A 14955-nucleotide genomic window follows, 5' to 3' on the forward strand; every position below is an offset into this window, starting at 1 on the left:
GTCCAGGCGCAGGAGTCTGAGCGCGGCCAGGGTCGGGGGCTGGCGGTGCGTTGGGACAGGCCGCCCGGGGTGCCCCGCGTCCCCACGGGCGCCCGTGGATGTTTCCGCTTGTCCTGGGGGCCGGCGGCCTCGGTGGAAGTGAACCACACGGTGCCCTGGGGAGCGATACGGCGAGCGAGGTCCGGGGAATCGCGCACGCCCGCTGCTCACACCCTCCCTGCAGCGGGAGCAACGCCTGCCGGCAGGTGGACGCCCCCCCCGCCCCGCCCGCAGCCGCGGGTCCCGGGGTGCTCCGCCCCCCCCAGCCGGCCCGGGAGGCGGTCCCCGCGGGGGGAAGCGCCCCGCCGCCGCCCGCGCCGCCCGCAGGGGCTTCCGGGGAGATGCGGCCACGTCGGGGCGGCTCCTCCCGCTAGAGGGGCCCGCGCTCGCCGCCGCCCCGGGCCCCGCCGGCCTCCTCCCGGCGCCCCAGCGTCCCCGTCCGCAGACCCTCGCGCCCGCCCGCGGCGCCGGCCCGGGTCACCATGACTCGGCTGAGCTGGTGCTTCTCCTGCGCGATCCGGTGGGGCAAGTACCTCTTCTCCTGCCTGCTGCCGCTGCGCTTCTGCCTCCGCAGCCAGGTAAATGCCCTCGGCCTCTCCCGGCACCTGCGCCCCGCCCGCTCCCAGACCGGCACTCCCGCGCCCCATGGATCCATCACCCCCCCACCCTCCGGCACACCCCGGGTGACCCTCGTCAGCCTGGCTTTTCTCAGAGTTCGGGGACTCCTGGGGAGCCCCTACCTGTGGGGCACAGACTCCTGGGGAGCCCCTACCTGTGGGGCACAGACTCCTGGGGAGCCCCTATCTGTGCGGCACAGACTCCTGGGGAGCCCCTACCTGTGGGGCACAGACTCCTGGGGAGCCCCTACCTGTGCGGCACAGACTCCTGGGGAGCCCCCCTACCTGTGGGGCACAGACTCCTGGGGAGCCCCCCTACCTGTGGGGCACAGACTCCTGGGGAGCCCCTACCTGTGGGGCACAGACTCCTGGAGAGCCCCTACCTGTGGGGCACAGACTCCTGGGGAGGCCCTACCTGTGCAGCACTCCAGCACCTGGAGTTTGGGTCAGAAGTCGGCAGGACAGGACCCAAGTCAGCGGGGAGTTGAGCACAGAGGAGCTTTTCCAAGCATTTTAAACATCCCTCCTAAGTTTCTGTGGGAAGGGAGGATGAGTTCCTGGAAATGTCTCTTTTTGCCCCCCACCAGACTGTGATGACCCAGAGTCAAGTCTGGGGGGGTAGCAGAGAGAGATGGAAGTGGGGCACAAAGAAGCAGGTGGACTCAGGAGGGATTTCCCAGAGGATGGAGGGCCCAGGGAAGCGGACAGGGAGAGGATGAGGGCAGGAGGCAGGGTCTGCGGGGACTGCGGGGACTGTGGTGCTGTGGGTGGGCGTGTCCTGGTTGAGCATCTTTCCCCCTGAGATCCTCCCAGAGAGGATTCTTGACGATGCCTACAGGGTGTGTTTGCTTGTGTGTGTGTGTGTGTGTGTGTGTGTGTCTGTGTGTGTAAGGGGGAGGTTGGGGAGAGAGTGGAGATGGGGACATAATCTAGCCAGCAGAGTGGGGAACTGGACAAAGTGTTTGTAACCTTAAATTCTCCCCTGGGGGGCAGAGAGAACCCCAAGAGCGTGACCTTGACCATTTAGAAGCATCTAGTGAGGGGAAAGGTGTCAGGGACTGGATGTCCTGTAACAGGGAACTGGCCCCCTGATCCATTCTTTGGGGAACCAGAAGGGCCCCCGTCACACTGGCAGAGAGGGGCACAGTACACCATTCTGTTAAGAGCGCCAGACGCAGACCCCGTCTGCCCAGCTTTAATTCTGGTTTTCCCATTTACTAGCTGGGGACCTTGGGCAAGTTGCATAATTTGGCTGTACCTGAGTTTTCACACCTGTAAAATGGGGATAATGAAACTACCTACCCCACTGGGCTGTTGTGAGGACTAAATGAGGCAATACGTTTGAAGTGTTTACCAAAGTGCCTACTCCATAGTAGATGTTCAGTAAAAATTAGGGATATTGTTTTTATTATTATTGTGCCTTTCCAGCGGGGGTCTGCTTCCTCGTAGACCTCCAGACAGGGCCAGAACTGGGGTGTGTGGAGATGGAGAGATTTCTCCCAGTATCCATTCTCCCCAATCATATGGGGTTGAATGGGCAGCTCCTCCTCCCAGGTGCTGCCTCTGGGACTCAGTTTCCCTCTCTGCCACTCCGCAGTGGGGAAAGGTGCCAGCCAGCATGCTTCCGCCTCAGTCGCCCAAGGTGTACTTTGAAATCTTCTAGCAAAATACATTGTCCCCAGTGATTGGCTGGGAGGCAGGCGCTGCAGCTGTGGAGCACGGGGCCAGAGCCCCATCCACGGTCCAGTGGGTTCTGAGTTCAGATGCTGCGGAGTCGGGTTTTCACACTTGGGAAAAGGCAGCCTGCGGCAGGAAATGGCCAGCCAGGACCAGGTCAGTTGGACCCCAGGCCACTTAGCAATCCCCCACTCCTCATTTGCAGAGGTAGAGGATGACTTGAACTCCTCCTGGGCTAGGATTTGAGCCGGGCACCGGGGATAAGGGGCTGGGCGAGCAGCTGCAGCTGCCTCCCTCCCTCCAGCCAGGCTTTGAGGGCCTGAGTCAGGCAGGAAATTAGAGCTGGGGGAGAGAGATCAAGATCACTGAGTAGAGCTCTGGGAAAGATTTTATTAAAAATTGTTAGGATTGGGTCCAGACTCTGTCCCTACCTGGGGTGTTGGTGGAGGGGAGGTTAGGGGAAGGGGATGTGAATGATGCTCCTTTTTGTATCAGCTAGGGAAACTGAGGTCCAGGCAGGGCCCAGTTGGAACCTCAGTTTTTGTCTCAGGGAGCATCCAGATTTCTGGAATGCAAGGGGGTTACCTCCATTTTGTACTAGAGGGGTGGTGGGAATGGGGGCAAGGGCCAAGACCTCCCCTAGCCCACAGGGTGCCTTGGTAAGCTTTGGGATGGACGATGCCTCATGCTCCGGGCTGATGTGTTCCATGCCAGGCTCGGTGAATGGAGTGTGGATGGGACCGTAGCCCCCACTGAACCCTGCCACCCTGTGCAATGAACACCCTGTGCCGTGGTACCTGGAGGCACGCTAGGCTCCTGGCACCCCAGAATGCCAAGACTGAGTGTGTATGGGGGTGGGAAGCAGCATGAAGAAGCATGGCTTACCGGAAAGGAGGCTCTGTGGGCAGCAGAGGCCAGACCCTGTGCTCACCCAGATCTCAGGCCCCAGAGCTCACGAGTCCTGCAGATTTTTTCTTCTTGTTGGCTCTTCTAGAGCCACAGGGGAGCCAGTCAGTCTCATCCCGAGCCATGTGGCAGCACTGTCCTCGGCTTCCGTCTTTCCTGTCCCCTGCACCTCCCACCCAAGCCAGACCTGGGCCTGGGTTACTGAACCCCTGGAGCTGCAGCGCCAGCCCTTGGATGAGCAGTGGGAGAGCTAACACAGCACCACAACGTGAGACCATGACCCCTAGTCCCTGGGTGACTGCATTGCTATAGGAGCAGCAGGTACATTTTCAATTCCCTTGAATTGAAATTCCGTCTGCTTGAGTCAGACGTCCCAGTCTCCATTCTCACACACCCTAGCTGTGTGACTCTGAGCAATTTGCTGAACCTCTCTGGGTCTCAGCTTCTGCATCTGTAAAATGAGAGCTGGTAGGAGCCTTAAACGGATCCCATAATCAAGTGACTGCTTAGTTAATACCGATCTTTCCTGGGGCAAGGGGTGGAGTGGTATGGATATAGTTGCCCAGTGTTTCGGTGTCAGATTCCTGCGTGTCCCATACTCGGGATCTGTAGCTGGAAGTTGGAGAGGAGCCCCAGAGCCAGCAATGCACCTGCCTTTTTGATGGGAGGCATCTGGGACCGACTGGGAGGAAGGCTGGGGTGTGGAAGGCGGTGGGCTGTGCCTCTGGTGTCGCGGTGGCTGGATGGCAGCTGCTTAGGGAAATGTGTGGGCCTGGGTATCACGAGACTGTTCCTGCCCAGCTCTGTGACCTCCCTCCATTGCAGTGTTGTTGTCTGTTAAACGAGGGGGCTCGATTAGATAAGCTGTGCTCCAAAGGCCAAGTCTCCGGGTGGACATGTTTCACTTGGCTGGCGGAATGTTTTTTGTTTTTTTTCAAAGCTAACATTTCAAAATTTGTCTTTTTTGTTCGTATTTTGTATGAAGGAATTTATATGATCATATAGATTTGGGGACTTTCGGCAGATCAAAAGATCTGATGGCCTTTTGTCAGATGTCCCTGATGCCACAGTGGCTGTCACTGAGGAGCGTGTGTCCCCTTTAGGTGGGGCTGCCCTCTTGAGGTCCCCAGAGACCCCTCACCTGCTCCTCTCATGTAGTTCCTGTCGGGGCCCCGATGGCTCTGACTGTGACCCCTACTAATCGCCCTGTGACTGCTAGCTGAGCCTGAGTGCCTTTCCACCTCCGATGTTCTATGACCTTCAGCTTCTGTGCCAGTAGTGACGGCGACAAGGCTCACTGCTACCGTATGAGATGGGCTGGACAAGAGGAAGAACATTTTGATGAACGAGTGTTGAGGGATAGGAAGGATGGACTGGAGGGACCTCGAGCCTTGGCCTGGGCACTTGGTGGCATCACAAAAGGTGGAGCTGGAAGGGACCTGAGAGGACAGCAAGTTGGCCATTTTGCAGATGAGGCAGTGAGGCTGGGGGAGGGAGTGTCGGGCTCAGGCTCCCGAAGCCCTCGGCTTCATTCCTGCCCTCACGCACCCATCCCTGTGCGCCGGTCAGTCCGCCTCCGTCCAGCACCGGCCCTAGGGCCCGCAGAACCGTTTCTTCTCTGGCTCCAGGGCGCCGATCTGGAGGGCAGCTAGCAGGAAGGGCTCTGAGCGCAGATGGGGGAGGTGAGCGGAGCACAGACCTGGCCTTGGCAGGGGCGGGGGGTGGAGGTAGTGGGGTGGCGTGGCACAGGGTGGTGGCAGGTCCGAGGCTTCTGGGATCCCAGCCCGGAAAATCCAGCCAGCCCACTGGCATGTACCTGGTCTGATGTCTGCTGCAGACAAGATCCTGGTCCAAGCACAAGGCGAGGAATCCCAGGCTGAGCAATGCTTTTCTGGCCTCCTGAGGGTCTGCGGCCTGGGAGAGCTCAGAGGCTGGGGGGTGACAGGAGGAGCTGGTGCTGAAGATGGGTGGGTGTCACAGGCAAGTGCGAATGTGTGTAGCCGGACTGCCCAACACCCTTCCAAGGGGGTCACAGAGGGAGCGAAGGAAGGTTTGGGAAGGCGACAGTAGCTGTGACCCTACTAATGGCCCTGACTGTGACTGCTAGCAGTAGGGAAATAGGTTAGGACCCACTGATGGATAGATCAACTCATTCTTCAACCGTGTGTGGTACCTGCTACATGCCGGGCGTCAGGGACACAAAACACAGGACATGTCCTTGCCCAAGGAGCTCTCTCCTGGTGTGGGTGGGGGAGGGGGACACCAGGCTTGCGAAGGATGAATAATGGGTAAGAAGCTGGAAACAGGGGGGTCATTACAGACTTGGAGACACCTCGGCGGCAGAGTTGGACACCCAACAGGGTGGATGGTGGTTAGATAGCAGGAAGGACTTCCTGACAGTGAGAGACTAAGATACAAGAGAGACCCCCATAGGCTCAGGGAAAGAGGGATGGGGACATTCTGGGGGCGGGTTCTTCCGGGGGGGGGATAGGTATGTCCAGCACCAGGGTCCTCCACACCCTGAGGCGACTGGGGAAGGAGGGTGGCTGAAGGGCTGCAGGGCCCCGTTGGGCTTTGTGGGAGGACAGACAAGTTGGTGTCACCGCGACTTGGTCTTCAGTCTTGTTTTCCGGCGTTTCTGGGAAGCTGCAAGGTGATTTCTCAGAACTTCTGAGCTAGCTGCCGGGAGGCGCATCTTCGAGTGCCGCCAGCAGCCGAGGGCGATGGGAGCAGGCGGGGGGAGATGGGTGGGCGTGGGCACCCGGATGTCAGGATGTAGCTGGCTGAGCCCTTGAAGTTGTGGGGAGGCTGGAAGGGCTGCTGGGGGTGGCTGCGGGCTGCCCCCCCAGCACTCAGAAAGGCCTCCTGAAAGCTCCTTCTCCGTGCTTGCCCGATGCTCCAGTCGGCAGAGGGTGGGAGGGTTCTCAGGAGTGTCTGTGGACACCCCCTGCCCGGTGGCTGCTGCAGGGCCAGCCATGTGGGGAGCCCTGCTGCATGCGGTGTTGGCCAAACTGTCAGCTGAGCCCCAGTAGGCTTGGTAGGGAGGTGTCTGGGGTGGGGGAGCCAGAGGGTCTTGTGATGCTGCAGGGCATGTGGTGGAGAGGCAAGACCTTTTGCGGCTCCATAGCTCTGCAGAAGGACTCAGAGAGTCAGGAGAAGGGACCCCGAGTCCTCACTCTAGCTCCTTGACCAGATCAAAGGCTTTGAACTCAGGTGTCAGCTCCCAGAAGGACCAGGATCAGACGCTTTGGCTTCAGCGGCCACCGCCTCCACCGCCGCCCGACTTCTCAGAATCACCAAACGATAGAGAGTGGGTCCCTTGTGCAGTGCACAACCTGCGTTTCTGCCTGTGGCCGCCTTTCCCCAGATGAGGTGGGAATGTATCCCTCTCTTTCCGGAGTTAGCCAGGTAAATGTCTTGGTTGGACTGGGAGCCAACACACCTGGCTGGGCAGGGCCAGCTGAGGCGGGGAGGCTGGTTGTAGAGCCTGAACCCTCCGGATGCACCGTGTGTGGTGCTCACAGAGTGGCAAGGACGTGCTCTTGGGTGAGTGGGGGAGAGAGTCCAGGGGATCTGGAGCCCTCTGTACGTGCCAGGGGCGTGCACAGCACACTCATGCATGTGCAGAGGAGCTCGAGCGGGAGGCCTCTCTTGCCAGGTTACTCAATCCAGGAAAGTGGTCTCCAAGCGCCTGCTCTGGGTGGGGCCCTGTCCTCGGCATTTTTTGTGTGTTTATGTGAGTTGTACTGTGTGTCTCCATGTGTGTGTCTGCAGAAGGGGGTGGGGCTGAGGCCTCTTTCCCTCCCCTGGAAGGCTCCAAAAAGCAGAGCGGGTGATTCACCAGCCCCACCCACCCTCACTTGGTCCAGCCTTGGCCAGAGCTCAAAGAGGAAAGTCTTTGGGGGGGAAGGTGGGGGCGGGGGGGAGTGGTGGATCAGACAATGAGGGCCTGAGCAGATTTTACTGGATCCCCCTGCAGTGCTTCCTGGGAATACATTTATATTCTGGACCCTCCTTTCTACCCCACACTGGACTCCAAACTATTGCCCCTGAACTAAGGTGGGGGAGAGGAGAGGGGAGGGGAGGGCTGGCAGGAGGCAGGGGGACACTGTGGGGGAGAATGAGGCGGGTGGAGTGATGGGAGGTGAACACTGGGCCCAGGGAGGGGGAGCAGGGGAGGTGGAGGAGGAAGTGGGGAAATGCAAACCAAATGTTGGCCCAGGGTACAGTCAAGAAAAACAGACTCTCTCGCAGGAGCCTGGAGAGCCTGGAGCGGGGCTCCCTTTAGGAAGGGCAGGAAGGGCTGGGACAGATGTTTGGAGAAAAGAAAGAAAGAAGGGAAAAAAAAAAAGAAGTAGGAAAAAAATTGGAATGAAATCCACAGCCTGGAGGCAGGGCCATTCTCCCACAGTCTCAGGCCTGGTTTTTCTTGTGTTAAGGCCTGTTGCTGAGTGTGTTGTGCAAATAAATGTATGTTCCCAGGGCTGGAGGGCACACATCTATCTGCACTCAGAGATAGGACCTGGCGGACCCCAGGATATGCAGACTGTGTCTGTCTGTCTGTTCATCCATGCTCTGGGGGCTGGAGGGGGGATCTGCAGGAGGACAGTAGACCTGGGGGCTGCCAGCATCCCATCAGAAGGCAGGAGGAGCCTGGGTGGCTCCCAGGGTGGCTCCCAGGGCTTGTATGTCTGGAGGTGGGGGTGGCGGTGGAGGGGGGTAATGGTAATGGCCTGGGGGCAGCTGGCTCTAGTAATTGTCCCTTTGCCTGGTCTCCTTCACACCCCCCTGCAAAGCAGGCTTCTGACCCCCAACAGCCACCAGCGGAGCCTGGGAGGAGGGAGGAGACAGGAGGCTGGGACAAGGGGGTGGAGTGGGGGGAGGAGGGAAGGAGGGAGGGTGAGCGGGAGGCAGGCAGGGTGAGAGGCCCGACAGATGCTGGCTGGAGGAGCCGCAGCCCGAGCTGCCTTCTTGCTCCGTGGGGGCCGCGAGCTCAGGGGCCGTGAGCAGGCTCCAGGCTGGGCCTGAGGGACAGCACCCGCTGAAGATGACGTGGATCTGTCTGTCCTGCATGCTCTGGGTAGGTCCGGCTGCTTTAGCTACGAGGTCATGGGCCCCCCTCCCTCCCGTCTTATCCTTAGGCTGAGAGCCAGTGTGTGTGGGGGTGTTGGTGTGAAGGCAGGGGGGCAGGGGGGCTCTCTGCCTCTTACTGACTGACTGAAGGACACATGGACTCACGCAGGCCCTCGGCTGTGGTCCTTCCCCATCAACAGGGCCTCGGCGGTCAGGACATGCCCCCTCCCCAGCTCTCTTGCTGCCTCTGGAGTCCAGGAGCGGGAAGTGGAAGGAAGCCGGCAAGAAGTTTGTTTCCTTTTGGAGCCTCTCTTGCCACCCTCCCACCCCCTGCCACACTGGGGGGGGCAATTCTTCACCCCCTCTGACGCTCAGCCCAAGCCGGAGGAGGTGGCAGCCGAGGGGTCTGGAGGGACAGGGGACCCTGACCTGGCACATGAAACCTGGGGGAAGCCTGGCTCTGGAGAACTCTGCTCCGATCCCTCACTTTGATCCCTTCTGGACCCGATTTCAGCTTCTACCGCTGCCAGCCCCCTTCCTCTATGGGCCTCCCATCCTTACCAGGACCCCCCTGCCGCCCTCCCCTCCTGCCCAGCAGAGGGAAACATGGCCTGCTCTTTCTCCCTTCTTGCACCCCCAACCCCAGTTACCAGGGCGTGTGTTGGGGTGAGGGTGCCTGAGGGGTGGGCAGGCAGGGTCTGGGGGCCGCTTGATGAAGTTACAAGTCTCCTGGGAGAGTCCTGACTGCTGCGGGAGGGGTGGGGGCAGGGCCAGGAGACCCCGGCCTCAGAGGGGCTTCTGGGCTCTGGGCTGGGTGAAGGCATGCGCGGGTCAGGAGGGCAGCGAGGAAGTCATCCCTGGCCGAGGTCCATGTGGGCCTCCAAGAGAGTGATGGCTGGTGGGGGGGAGGAGCGCGTGGGGAGGGGGCTTGCAGCCCAGGATCCAGATGTGGCCTTTCCTGCCCGGTTCCCTGTTCCGGCCAGTCCCCAGGCAAGCCCAGGCTGGGGACAGCTGTGGGAGATCAGACTCAGGGGGCCAGGTGTCCTTGGGGCAGAGAGGGGAAGGGTGGGAGAGGGGTTTGGGCGGACTGTGGGGCTCGGGTGCAGGGGAGTGTGGGGGTGGGTCAGAATGCTAGACTGAGGGCCCGGAGCATCCTGCACTGGGGCTGCACCGGCAGTTTTCTGGGCTGCTGTTCACATCTGTAAAAGGGGAGCCTTGGCCCAGCTCACCTGGCTAGGGCCTTCCAGCTCCCTCGGGCAAGCTCTGGGAGGCCTGCGTACAGTGCTGGGGATGGAGGTGGGCAGCGGGGGAGAGCCCTGCAGTGGCACAGGTGGCAGTGAGACTTCCAGGGTGACAGGCTGCTGTGGGCGGACGAAGGGCCACTTCCGCTCGGAGGTCGTGAGAAAAATGACTTCACCCTGGCAGGCCTCCGTTTCCCCACGTGTGAAATGAGGTCGGTGAAGGGGAGTTGCAGAGAGGTGGGCATGAGTGCCCTGTCGATCTTACTGGCCTTCCTGGGAGTTGGGAGAAGGTGCTGGTTACCAAAGACGGGTGTGGATGGTGCCACCTGGAGGCCTCTAAGCCCCTCCCCTGCCCTGTCTCCTGGTCCCTTCCCAGACCTGTTCCTCCCAACCCTGTGGGACAGCCCAGGGAGGGGCCCTTGGCTGTGGGAATGGGAAGAGCTGGTGAGAGTGGGCTGGACAGAGGACCAGGTTCTGGTCGGGTCGGGGCTCTCGGCTCCCCCCTCCGCCCCAGTGGCACCGGCAGCCCTACCAGCAAACTTCCTCTCTTCTCGGCGGGCCATGGTGGGACTGGGGGGGTGTGTCTGGGGCAGGCGATGGAGGGGTAGATGGCACCAGTTATGGAGAAGGGGCACAGAAGCCCTGGAGGCTTTGCCGAGGGGGCTGCTTCTTCTGCCTTGAGAGGCACCTGGTGGCGGGACGTGTGCGGACTTTGACACCAGGCAGGGCTAGGTTAAAATCTTAGTTCCATTGTTTACCAGGTGGGCCTTGGGTAAGACAGGCCCCTTCGTGAGTCTCAGTTTCCTGGTCTGTAAAGTGGGAATAATAAAACCCACCTTGTATGACTGGGATGAGCACAGAGGTAAAGTATATCAAAAGTTCAGGTGCCCAGGCACACAGTAGGTGCTCAGTAGATGCTTGTCCATCCCCCTCTCAGAAACCTCCTGCTTGGCTGGTGGGATCCCCTGAACCCAGATCTCACGTGCAGGAGGATGTCCCTGGGATGGCTGTTGTGGGAGGGGGCCCCACCTCTGAGGCTCCTGACTGCCCAGCTGTTCTGGGGCCAGCAACTAGCTGGGTCTGCGGCCTCAGGGAGGTAAACTGAGGCATGGTCTGGAAGAGACACTATGTGTGTGTGCTTGTCCATGTGCACCCACGTTCCTGGACAGGGATAGGTACGGAAGCTTCTTCCGAGCAGCAGTGTATCTGCAGTGCATGGTCTTTACAAGCTCGAGGAATAAAAATCACTTTATTAGCAGAGGAGCATAGCTACATATTATGCATAACTTGATTTTCTCATCAAATGCTCCTGCTATTACATATTCAAGGATGGTTTCTTTAGAAAATAATTACATGCCCATTAATTGAGGCTTTTTGGTGTTGTGCCGATGGAGTTAGAGCTGCAGGCTCTTCCTGCCAGAAGGACTCACTCTGTTCTCTGGGACTGGGAAGGAGCTTATCAAGGGTGGTGGGACTGAAAGGACCACCAGGCAGGGCCAGGGCTGGGGGTAGGGGTGGGGGGCAGGCGCAGCTCTGGCCCTGCCCTGAGCAAGCCATGTGGCTTCAGGCTGGTTGCTCGACTTTTCTGGACCTCACAGAAGTGGGGAAAGTCTTCTCGGAGGCCCCTTGCAGCTGCGGACAGTGAAGTGTTCTCTTTCCTGGAGCTGGTGTTCTTCCCAGCGCCAAGCACACGTTTTTGTCCAGAAGGGTCCTCATGCACCCGCAGATTCTGGGTGTGCAGTTGCTGCCACATTGACCCCAGTCTGACCCCTTGGCTCTGAGATTGTTGTGTCTGGAGTGTCATTTGCCTCTGAGGGCTGTGCCCACCCGGGGCCCCCTGATGCGTGGGGTTTGGGCCCTAGGATGGGCTCCACGAGCCTGGCCGGGGTCTGAAATAAAACCCTCCTTTTGCAAAGCTTCTCCTCTGAATGACATTTGAGGCACAGAGTCTGAGACAAGTACCTCAGTGTTCAGCTGGAGTGCAGTGAGCTGGCCGAGGGTGCTAGGCCTGGCTCCCATCCTGGCCTTGACCCTTGCTAGCTGGGTGACCTTAGGCAAGGAGCTTCACAGTTCTGTGCCTCAGTTTCCCCACCCACCTAGAGGGTTGTTCCGTTTTAAATGAGCTAATAGACGCATACATTTAGAAGAGCGTCTCTCACACAGGCGGGGCTCAAGGAATGTTAGCTCTGATCGTACGATGGCGTGTTTCCAAAGCCACGTCAGCGAGCTAGAGCAGAACCGGAACCTGGGTTCTCCTGGTCCCCCGTCAAGGGCTTTCCATCCTGGGAATCCTTCAGGGCAGGGTATGTGGCAGGGGCCATGAGAATGATGTGAAGGCTGAGGAGAGTCAGGGCCTTCCCCTACAGGCAGCCTGTGCAATGGGCAGAAGGTGGGCTCTGGAGGAGCCTGCCTGGTACAAATGCTGACGCGGCCACTTATTAGCTGTGGGCTCAGGCAAGTTACTTAGCCTCTCTGCGCTTCTCTTGTGTTCAGTTCCTCGACTTAAATAATGTCGTTCGGACCTCAGTGTGATTCTGGAAGGCATGAAGGGTGGAGACGAGTTCTGGTTTCCAGCCATGGTGAAGGGGAGCCACAGAGGGGAAAGGGCCTGCCCACGGCCCACATGTTTTCTGGGTTCCGTGGTCCTAGACAGAAGGGTATGGGCTGCCAGGGCTTTGGAGCTCTGGGTTGAAGGTCGGGGCTTGGGGGCAGGCAGCCCAGGGGTAGTGGCTGGTGTTGGGGAAATTCTGTGTGTGATGGAGAAACCATCCAGCCACTGGGCCACGTGGGCACCCACCCGCCCAGTGCCCGTCCATCCATCTCACAGATGATTATGGGGTGCCCACTTTCTTCAAGAGCCTTGCAGATAGATCTTGGGCTCATGATTAAAATAAGGGGGGGGTGTTGCCAAGAGGGCAGCTGTGGGGACAGGTAGAGGGGACCTAACCTGGACTGGACAATGGGGAGGTGTTGGGAAAGTCCTCTTGGGAGGTGAACTTCAATGCAGGGGTGAAGCTGAGAGCTCAGAAGTCCAAGTGCAGCAGGTGAAGGTAATCGTGGGTGGCTAGGACTGGGTAAACTGGCCAGGATGTGGCCTTGGGCAGGGGGGCCCTGACGATGACTGGCAGGGCTCCTGGCACACTGTCAGAGACGGTGGTAGTGCAGGGGCTAGGGGCTTGCGGGTCGGCCTCAGGCAGACTTGGATTTGAATGTTGTTCCATCCTGCCCTCTGTGTGCGTCCAGAGCAGGCTCCTCAGGCTCATCGTCACTGTGGGGGCTTACTGGGGATTCTGTGCCAGCCTCTCGCCGTGGCACCGGCCACGAATGGGGCTCAGGCTGTCCCACCTCTGAGCCCTTGCACCCCACTAGACAACTCCCTTTAGGGCACAAAAGGGACCTGGGACTTGCCACTCAGGAATGTTGCGGTGCAGTTTATGAAGTTGCTGGGCACGGGGGAGAGAGGCAAGCTGAGGGGAGATCATCCAGCTCAGGAAACTGAGTCTGGGGCTGAATCTTGGGTTCCCAGCCTCGGGGCGCTCCTCTGTCCCGTGGGAGGAGTCCAGCCAGTGTCGCCCTCTGCCCGCCCCCCCTCACCTCCCCGCAGAGAAGCAGGGCTACTCAGAGTCACAGAGTTCTCATTCAGCCCGGCACCTGTGGCCGGTGAAGGGGGTGACCTGTGTCCTCTCCCTGAGGACAGGCCAGTGGGAGTGGGGTATAGTTATAGGTGCAGAAACTGAGGCACGGCAGCAAATCCATTCAGTTTGCTCCTTCAGACGTATTTAAGGGTCACACCATGCCAGGACATGAGGACATGGAACAGAAGTACCGGTAGACGTGTGCCCCCAGGTGGGCGAGTGTAGTGCACGCACCAGTGACACACAATGTGCCCAGGAGGTGCTTCACCATGTGCCGGGCGTTGTCTCAAAACAACCTGTGGGAGGTTACTATTAGCCCATTTAACCCATGAGTCAAGTGAGGCAGACCGGGGTTAATCCACTTGCCTGGGTCCACCTAACCCGGGGAAGGTGCAACCAGGAGAGGAGGGGATGCCTGGGGCCGGGAGGTGGGGGTTCAGCCTGAATTGAATCATGAGGAAGTAAGCTGACAAATCCAAACCAAGGGACCTCCTGCCAAACAGCCTAGAGTCTTCAAAAAAGGCAAATCAAAAGGTGGAGTAGTGTGTCCAGTTGAAAACAGATGAAGGAAACCCCGCAAGGAAACGTGATGCAGGGTCCTGATGGATCCCCAGTCCAAAAGCAAAACCAAACCAAAGACCCAGCTGTGATGGATGCTCATGGGGCAAAAGGGGAAATTAGAATATGAATGGAATATTAGAGAATGGCACTGCACTGATGCGGGGTTTCAAGTGGGTGGTCATCCCAGTGGGGTTTCTGTAGGGGCAGAGACCGAGGAAGAGCCCGGAAAAGCGGCTCGACATCAGCCAACGGTGAATCACGGTGATCGGAACATGTGTGCTCATCTTTTCCAGCGCTTTCAGACTTTTCGAGAAAGAAGCAGTGGTGGAGAGTCTGAATCTCAGGCAGGGGTGTGTGTGGGAGGGTATGGGGGGTGGAATTTCCCTGAGGGGGTGGGCATGGAATGAGGCCTTGGAGGACCCTCAGAAACTTAGCAAGCTGAGGGGGGAGGAAGGGCATTCTGGGAAGAGGGAACAGCAGAGCGGAGGCTCAGAGGTGGGTGCGGGGCAGGGAGCTGGGGAGTGAGGTGTGGAGATTGAGATGGCAGAGTGGGCTGGGTATGCTCGAGGCTGCTTCCTCCGCTGGCTGGAGAGAGCGCAGCTTTTGTCTTGGATGCATGCGTGGGCATGGAAGCATTTTGGGGCGAGTGGGGGTGCCAGTGACCCCATAGAGCTGTGCTCCTTAGAGGCTGCACAGAGGGGCCCAGGGTCAGGGGCCCAGGAGGCTGTTGCAATAGAAGTGACGAGGCCTTCCATCGGGCAGAGGCCCTGGAATCGAAAGGCGCAGGAGGCCTGAGAGTGTTCAGGAAGCAAGATTCAGAGTCTGGCAGCTAGTTGGATTGGAGGGTGGAGGGCTGGGAGGAGTTTGGGGGTGACTCAGAGTTTTCCACCCGGGCGACCAAAAACACCGTCAGGCCGTTCGCTGGCTAGCAGACTGGGGGGGCTCGTTGAGGAGCTTTGGTGTGTGTGTGAAGGGAGGTGGGGCTGGGGGAGCCTGCACCTGATGCGACTGAGGTCTCCCCGATGCCAGCCTGCGGCTCCCTGGGGAGTCCGAGTCCTCCCCACGGAAATGACAGCCGATGCCAAGCCCGTCCTGGTGTGTCCCCACCCAGGATGACAACGTGGACAAGACATGGAGGGGGGTGTGGATGGCCAGGAGGCGGGGAGAGGGCTGACTGGCTCTCCAGGCCTGCTTTTTGGTGATGCT

The 14955-nt window shown here is 59.4% G+C and overlaps 1 protein-coding gene across 3 annotated transcripts in view; it reads left to right on the forward strand.

The window, feature by feature from the left end:
- The first annotated feature begins 506 nt into the window (after nt 1–506).
- TNS1 (tensin 1) overlaps nt 507–14955 on the forward strand; it is a 204346-nt gene continuing 189897 nt past the window's right edge. For 2 of the 3 annotated variants that reach the window (XM_077885485.1, XM_077885494.1), the window contains exon 1: nt 507–617. In XM_077885485.1, coding sequence (XP_077741611.1) covers nt 522–617 — 96 coding nt within the window. In that variant the 5' untranslated portion in view covers nt 507–521. Of the gene's footprint in view, nt 618–8165; nt 8320–14955 lie in introns of those variants that run through there. The other variant, XM_077885487.1, reaches the window with a different exon arrangement.

Source organism: Canis aureus, chromosome 36 (assembly GCF_053574225.1).
Source record: "Canis aureus isolate CA01 chromosome 36, VMU_Caureus_v.1.0, whole genome shotgun sequence".
NCBI lineage: Eukaryota > Metazoa > Chordata > Mammalia > Carnivora > Canidae > Canis > Canis aureus.